General features: G+C 35.8%; 1 protein-coding gene across 2 annotated transcripts in view; it reads right to left on the bottom strand.

Annotated features, from left to right (window-relative positions):
- Window positions 1–451: 451 nt before the first annotated feature.
- Window positions 452–8,612, bottom strand: part of ZZEF1 (zinc finger ZZ-type and EF-hand domain containing 1) — a 130,672-nt gene continuing 122,511 nt past the window's right edge. For both annotated transcript variants that reach the window (XM_063457428.1, XM_063457429.1), the window contains exons 53-55: window positions 7,528–7,678; window positions 7,024–7,095; window positions 452–3,816 (exon numbers count right to left, since the gene is read on the bottom strand). In XM_063457428.1, coding sequence (XP_063313498.1) covers window positions 3,742–3,816; window positions 7,024–7,095; window positions 7,528–7,678 — 298 coding nt within the window. In that variant the 3' untranslated portion in view covers window positions 452–3,741. The remainder of the gene's footprint in view (window positions 3,817–7,023; window positions 7,096–7,527; window positions 7,679–8,612) is intronic.

Here is an 8,612-nt window from a genome sequence, read left to right as displayed (position 1 = left end):
TTTTATTGTGAAAAGGACAGAAATCAAATTCAACTTAAAATTTAATTTTAATATAGCAGAGCCAGGAAAATTCTATAAACTCAACTATTCTTCCAGTTTGGTTACTTTGGGACATTTGAAATTTACATTGAATTCTCACTTAATTAAATAATCCTGTATATGAGAGATAAGAATATGGTGTAGGGGCAAAGTGGACGAAACCACCTTAAAGTGTTGGAAGATCAATGGAATTGTGATTTCTATCTATTCTAGCTTTCATTTTTAATCTGCTGACAACCTTTTATCAGGATGAGGTAAAGGGTGCCACCCTGAACATGCAATTGTCAAGATTTAGTTAGAGCATAGCTTTAAAGTTACATAGTAAAACATTTTAAAGTAGTATTAGTAACTATATTTAAAAAAAAAAAAAAAAAGCATATATTTATTTTTTTAAATAAGAATACTCACAATGTCGCATTCACTTTCATTTTATTAAGTGATTTTTTTTACAATATATTTCTCTTAATTTGCACATTATACTGAGATCATATCTATACTTTTTTACATGTGAAATTTATAATATGTTATATTTTAATTTACAACCAAGAAAAAAGTATTAACCCCATAACAAAAACAAAAAATTAAAACCTGTTTAAAACATTTAAAGAAAATATCAGAAACAATGTTAAGTACAGTGTGTGTGTTGAGATTATAAATTGTATATATTAGGCACATTTTGTTAGCATACCATGAAGCCAGTAATGTATTAATAAATGGTAATAGCCACATCAGAGCAATTGATGGCTCATACACATCACTGAACAGTCGTTTCATTTTGTATCGTGCTGGGGCCACAGTGTAAACAACTCTGAAACCATTTTAAATACCAGTTTAAGGATAGACCAACGCATGCATTACCAGATTTCAAGTGCAAGAAGAGAAAAGAGTTATCATATGGAGAAAACAAAAAATAAGAAATAAAATCTGGGGAATGAACAGCAACAACTACTAAACTTGTTCATAATTTTCTAGATATCAAAACGATAGGTATATCTGGATAAAATACCTAGAAAATTGTAAAAAAATAAAATAAAAATAAAAAACCAAAACCACCCAAAACCAGAAACAAACAAAATAATTATGATGAAAGAGTCAATAATAAACTATTTACCCGGAAAGGTGAAATAACCTTCACACACTTTCTCTAGTTCAAGTATCTCCTAGGTTGAAACTGTTCTGCCAAGGAATATATTCTCATAAATCTCTTTATCTACCCCAGTGGCTGCAAAGAAAAATATGAATAGACCACATCCATCTCTTGAGAGTTTTTTTATAGAAGAGGATGTATGAAGTATAAGTAAGCCAAGAATGCACAATGGATGGTACAAAATGGAAACTGCGGTCTGAACAAAATTACCATATAATGCCATAAGGCATATATGAAGTTCATTTACTTGCTTGAGATGTACTATTAAATTCCATGGGCATTAAATGAAAACCTCTCTTGAAATTACTGTAATGAAAAGGTTGGTTACGAAGCATTGAAAAACACACACAAAAACCAAAAGGAATTCAACATTTTTGCTTACCTTACATAACCAATTTAAATGTACCACTATACTTTGAGTGACCTTTTATTTTCTAGCCACAATTCATGAGGTTGAGCATATATGATGTTCAACCTAATAACGGGGACAGTGTCAAAGAGAATACTTTTGTTTTGTTTTTTTTGCATTTCATAGTTTAGGGAACAGTACTGTAAAAAACCTTTAATTATTGAGTTTATAATATACTTGTTTTCTCTGCTTGCTGGCTAATCACTGTGACGCCTCAGATACTTATAAGGGATGCTCCGAACTCTAACAATTTAACAATCCATGCATAGGTTATGTTCCAACAAGGTCTTGTGCCCCTGTCTACCTTATTCCTAGTTAGTTACAAATGCAATGATTTGCAATCACTGCAGCTATAAGCTCATACTTTCAACTGGATATATCACTGGAGGAAGCCATGCAAGCAGCTTTATGGCATGCGACCACAGGGCAATATACTATAATATACAAATCACTTCCTCTATCAGCAACTCTGTTTCAGGCTTCTGTGAAAGAACTTTGGCCACAAACTCTATAGCTCTTTTTTTGAAACTGTGAAGAGACAAGAATGGAGCTATTGGCAAGCTGAGAGCAGACAGCAGTCAACTGAACTGCTGCATAGTGCCAAACTACTTATTTCACAAACCATAATGGGCATTCTTTCTTATTTTTTTCTAACGCATTATCTACAAAATTTTCATGCATATTCAAGTTGAATTTAGTAAGGAAAGTTCACAATGGAAACAGGCTTATAGCAGAAAGTGTCTTGTAGAGATCCGATGGAGAAAAAGGCACCCTGCTGTCTGCAGCAAAGCCATGGTGGTCAAAACAAAAGAAGAATTTAAAGAATATAGAATTTGTGAGTTGGTGCAAATTGGTATCTATATTAAACTAAAAATATTTTAAACTTAAGACTATTTAAAGGTGAACTGGCTAATAAGACATGGCAGCGTAAATTCAACAATGTAATTTGTTTCAAAACTCTGTATACGCCAAGCAGCTATATATACATATTTGAAAAATCACTTTGTGTGTTCAATAATGAAACAAACTTCAAAGAAAATATAAGTATTTTTGGAGCTAGTACGTTTTCTGGGGGTTCCTTAATTTCTGGCACCCAATTTTAAATGGTAAATAATACCCCATAAATAGATCCTGCATAACTCATGGTTTTGTCTGACAAATCGAGATATTATCCATTGGCACTTTGTGGTAATGCATGTTTTGAACCATCATTAAACAGATTTACTCACACAACCAATACTTTTAAAAATAAATATGCCTCTTGTGCATGCTGGTTGGTAGTACGAGTGATACAGCATGACTTCTCAACTATTATTTTACCTTTCATAGTAATAGATCGCAGGATGGTTTACTCCATTGTAGGGATCTCTTGCAATAACATTACCCTGCTAATTATCATCCAGTATAAAATACATTGCACTAACGACAAGGTGCAGTCAGACCAAAGTATACTTCTAGAGAATACAGAGTGAAGGATGCAGAAGTCAAGAAATAGGTCTCCCTTTCCCAATATGGAAACAAAGCATTTTGCTGTATATGTTTTGCATCTATGTATTGGGCCAATAGTCAAGTTAGAATTAACCTGAAATATATTTTGTTAAAGACACGTACCAGTGGAGCGCATCAGGTAACACTCAATATGGATATTTAAAATGTAACAAAAAAAATAAAAAATAAAGAATTAAAAAAAATTTACTTTGAAGGACTACTTTTTAATGTACAAAGATTTATCATACCGGAACAATACTGGTATGTCCAATATAACCTTTATATTAGATAGTTTTCCCTGTAAGTTCTCTTCATTTAGAGGCATGAAAGGTGCCATTCTCTATTTTAGCTTACTAGAAACCACATGACAAGCTAATCAATGTACCCCGAGCATTAAAGCTACAGCTTTAATTTGCTTGGGAGTCAAGCAATCCTAGGGATTATTTTTTCCAATATTAAAGTCAAATAGTTAATTTTCCTTTTGTTTTCAGCTCACTAGTGCAGGCATGTTAAGGGGTACGTGTCAATCGTTGATGCTCCATTCCTATGTGGTGTACTTTCACAGGGCAGAATTTACAGCAAGGTGAGGTTCCACGGAGAGCATGCTGCATCAGCTTGTATTCCAGGCCATAGAACACCTCTTTGATGATCCATGAGATCAGACAGTCCATATGCTTGTTGATTTGTTTGGGTAATTGATGGCGAAGCTTATAGCAGCAATGTTTTTCAGTGCCTAAAAACAGTAATGAGCAGAAAAGAGTGACTATTTGGCCAACATATTAACACAGAGAAAATACTTTAAGAATTAGAGCCCACCATGCTGCATATTTTTTGTACTTAATAGATTTGTGCACAAATATGTTTCAGGTGGTATGAATAAATCAAATTATTTTAATCTATGCCCAAATCATTAATTCTCTCTGGGATTTATCTGTGGAGCCCTATTCAATGAAAATAACTTAACCCCTTAAGGACCAAACTTCTGGAATAAAATGGAATCATGACGTGTCACACACGTCATGTGTCCTTAAGGGGTTAAAGGGTAAATCCTAGACTGTTTGTTTTGTTCAGGTGTAAATGAAAAGTAGTTTGTTTAGTTTATACCATCTGAAACGTGTGTGCTCATGACCAGTGCTTACTAGAGTGGAATTAAAAATGTGCTGGAGATTACGAATGGTAATATTATTTCACATGCATATTCATTTTTATCTAAGGTTTCCTAAGTGGCAGTTTCCAATATATCTCCCACCCCAATGTATCTACTCAATAGTATTATGGCCATCTAGTGGCATTCCATCAAATAACATTTTTGGGCAGTTGTCTTTGGCCTACTGAATATGATTTACAATTTACAACCCTTTAACCACTTTAAATCCCATCGACTGTGCGATTGTGCACAGCTTTGGTGATCCCTGCCAAAGAGGGAGGACTCCTTGTATGCCCCTCTTCCCAGTCTCCCTCTCATGCTGCAAACACAGTAGATAGTGCTCACAGAGTGCTGTGTACTATGTGAGCAGGGAAATCCCTCTACAGATTTATTTATTGACATCAGCATATGGAATTCCTCTTAGGTAAGATTAGGGGTGGGATTAAGGGCTGAATTAGGAGTTGGATTATGGGTATGAGAATGAGTTACATTAGGGGCAAGTTAGGATTAGGGGAAAAGATATACATGTGGGGTGCCACTGTAAAGATAAGGAGCACAATACAAATATGTAGTTCTTACACTAGTGGTACACGCATGGTTTGTGAACCTAACTAAAAAAAATGTGTGAAAAAAACACACACAAAAAAATATATTCTAACGAGGTGTGTGATAAAATGGTTAAATGAAAAGAGTCACATTAATCTTGGTTAAATAGCCCGGGGAATATACATTCTATAATTATACCGCAAAGCGGTATTGGTTTCTGTGAGTCCTATAAAAGTTGTCATCTCAACATGCCAAATTTTTTAAAGGTTTAGCTTTAAAACCATAATCTACGCCCTGAATGATTATTTATTACTTCTAAAAATTAACTGAAATTCCCGACATATATGGCATTTTAACAATCAGAACTAATTATTGAAGTGTTTTGAGTTCAGTTTCTTTACCTGTGCACATGTGTAGACATTATTAAATGAAAAACAGAGGAAAAAAATGTGTTTAATATTTTATTAATGTTTAATATTGTGTTATTTATACATATAGAGTATCAAACGAAAGCTCTGTGTCTCCTATAAAAAATAATATAGTGATATATTATATATCGTGTAATCTCTGTTCTACTTGGCACCACAAAAATAAAGAATAAAAAAAATACATATATATATATATATATACATATACAATATAGGTGGGTGCACTTAAACACGAAGGGTGAAATTGTGGTAGACTGAACACATGGCAAAAGTGCCAAAAAGGCTTTGGTCACAAATGAGTCACATTTCAAAAGAGTCTTTATTCATGGGGATAAGCAGGGCTTAAAATTTAAAGTCCTACACTACTTGCCAGGCCTTATATGTTAATTGCCACTGTAAATCTGAAGGGTCCATATCAGTGACACACAAGGAGAATTTCTACTTAATGGTACTAATTTTTAACTCAACAGGGAAAATCTTCAGCCCTGACACCGGTAAGGCAATTGTCTAACTTTAGAACAAAAACATAACTTTGTACTTGTGCTGTAGTGGTTATGGTGCTTGGTAGTTTCCTTTAATCATATTATGGTCAACATCTGCCAGATATGCCGGCTATATTTATTTTATTTTTCAGTATTTTCTACACATTTCATTTTTGGGGGGAATTTTTTCAGATTCCGAGTCCCACTACTGCAAAAAAACTATTTTGTATCCTGCCACTGTCCTCGAGTACAGATCTTTGTAATTTGACCCGAAGAGCACTCAAAAATCTGGCAGACATACCAATTGCAATTTTCAAATTCTGAATTTTCCACTGATTGATTTTATGTGCCCAAGTCACTTTTGGGGCAAAATAGTAGTGCCCAACTACACATAACCCTCATCACAGCATAGTATGTGCAAATCACGACAACTTGGGATATTAAATAAGGGACACTAAATCATCAGCAAAAATTAGATGTCGGTTTTATTTTTTAAAATTTTCACTTACATATTGCATTTCAATGGTGCATTTCATAGTTCTTGTGTTCTACTATTTTATAGGCCACACCTTGATTTTTTTTACTTCCCAAAGTTGCTGACTCTAAACTGACGAGTATCACACTCTAATGCTAATTTTAACCCTAGCTAACATTATAGGGACACTGTAGGTATTGTAACGGAATCATTTTATTCAAGTGTTTACAATGTGTGGAGTTCCCCGGCGCAATCCTTTTCCTATTCAAGAATAAACCACTTTTAATGTTTTAATGCTTAACAAGAGTCACCAGCAGTCAATCCCCTCTGTGCTGCTTGGACTAATGAGGTAGTATTAGGCTGAGCAGCAATGTGTGGTTGTGATTGTTAGGCGATTGCTTACATCCTATCAGAGAGCCCATTGTTGGTATGAATTAATATGGCAAGAAGCAAGAATGTAATTTCTGCCTCAGCCATACCTCCATTGGGGGGGTCAGTGTTTTGGTGGCCATGGTCCCTTATTTAGGTCCAGTGTTAAACTGCTCAGAAATGGTTTAACATTGCATGCAGGCACTCTCACTTTGACATCAGGTTTATGGTCATATGTAATGAATTGGTTAATCATTCCATACAAGAAAGTCCTGAATGTTGAATTGTGTCCCCTGAGAGGTAGCGAATGGCTATCCACTAAACTGTGTGCGCCTTAGTACATAACTTCTACCAATGTTCAAAACACTTTTTTTTTACTTTTTTTTTAAATGTCGGACTTGCATTAAATGTGATTATAATAGAAAGTATGTTTTGCGTTCTCTTCTTCCCTTAATCAAAATGATATATGTTAAGTAACACCAAATAAACATACCTGTGCAGTGTAATTGCAAAGCTGTTCATCTGTGGTTAAAGTGAGAAGATAATCCTGTAAGCATCCCAACTCCTGCAAATCAATAGAATGAAGTAGGAATTTTATTTACACCGATCCTATATGCATCAACTGTTTTACAGCTAACAAATCACAAGAACAGTTTAAATACTGTAACTTTCACAGTAAAATGTAGCGCCATACATACCCTTATGGAAGTGGGATCAAATACCAAGTACAGCCACACATTAACTTTTTAGGAAAGCATGGCACCTGGTTTGATAACGGTTATGTAGCTGGCGCTTTACATACCACAGTAAATAATACAATCTGATAGATTTAATAAAAAGGGTAACACAATTAAAAAGCTGATAGATTGATGGAAAAATACATACATATTGTTTATAACCACATTGTGTTCTAAACAAAGACATACAAAAACCTGTGCACATCAAGTAAGCTAAATGTACATTTCAGTGACAGTTTTACTTTAAATTGTACACTTACATCTGCTCGGTTTTCTGCAATGAAAAAAAGCTCAGTGAGTGCCCGATGCAGAGGAAGAAGGACTCCACTGCTACCCATGTCTTGATAAGTTTTGTTCTCCAGGCAGGTGAAAACTGGCCACAGAGGCCTTAACAATTTGAGATCGTATTGACTAAAAAGAAGTAAAATAAAATTAATGCATACTGAAATCATATAAAAATACATTTGAGTCTCGAAAATTTGCTAAAATATTCTACGGATTCAGGCGAACATATGCCTTCTACCAAAACCCGGCAAATCCCATCTCGATCCCGGACATTACAGACCAATTTCCCAGCTAAATGTAGATATTAAACTATTCACGAAGGTAATGGCGGAAAGACTTAACCCCCTTCTGCCCCGACTCATTCACCCAGACCAAGTGGGATTCATCCCGAACAGACAGGCCAGTGACAACACTAGACGTACCTTCGATCTCATCTGGTACGCTGACTGCAGACGCATCCCGACCCTGATTTTATCCCTTGACACGGAAAAAGCATTTGACAGATTGCTCTGGCCCTTCCTATTCGCAACGTTACAGAAATTCGGTTTACCAACACCCTTCACCAACGCACTATACTCCTCCCCCACAGCCACCCTCCTCCTGCACCCCCATCCCTCCAAATTAAGAATGGCACACGACAGGGATGCCCACTCTCACCAATACTATTCGCCATATCACTCGAACCATTACTCCAGGTCCTCCAAAGCCACAATGACATACAAGGAGTTCATATTAGGGATGAAACTTATAAGATCGCTGCGTACGCGGACGATGTTCTTCTAACAATCACGGACCCGCTAAACTCCCTCCCCACCCCTGTTCACGGAGCTAACAAAATACGCAAACATCTCCGGGTACAAACTCAACCTGGGAAAAACGGAAGCCCTGACGATCCAAATAGACCAACCTACCCTCCGCACACTCCAAGCACGACACTCGTTCACATACCAACCAACGGCTATCAAATACCTGGGCACCACTCTCCCAGCAGACCTCACACAAACCTACAGCTTAAACTACACACCTCTACTCAACAGTGCCACACAAGACCTAGACAAAT

The sequence above is a fragment of the Pelobates fuscus genome, chromosome 1 (genome assembly GCF_036172605.1).
Source record: "Pelobates fuscus isolate aPelFus1 chromosome 1, aPelFus1.pri, whole genome shotgun sequence".
Lineage (NCBI taxonomy): Eukaryota > Metazoa > Chordata > Amphibia > Anura > Pelobatidae > Pelobates > Pelobates fuscus.
This window is presented reverse-complemented; position numbering and strand designations above follow the sequence as displayed.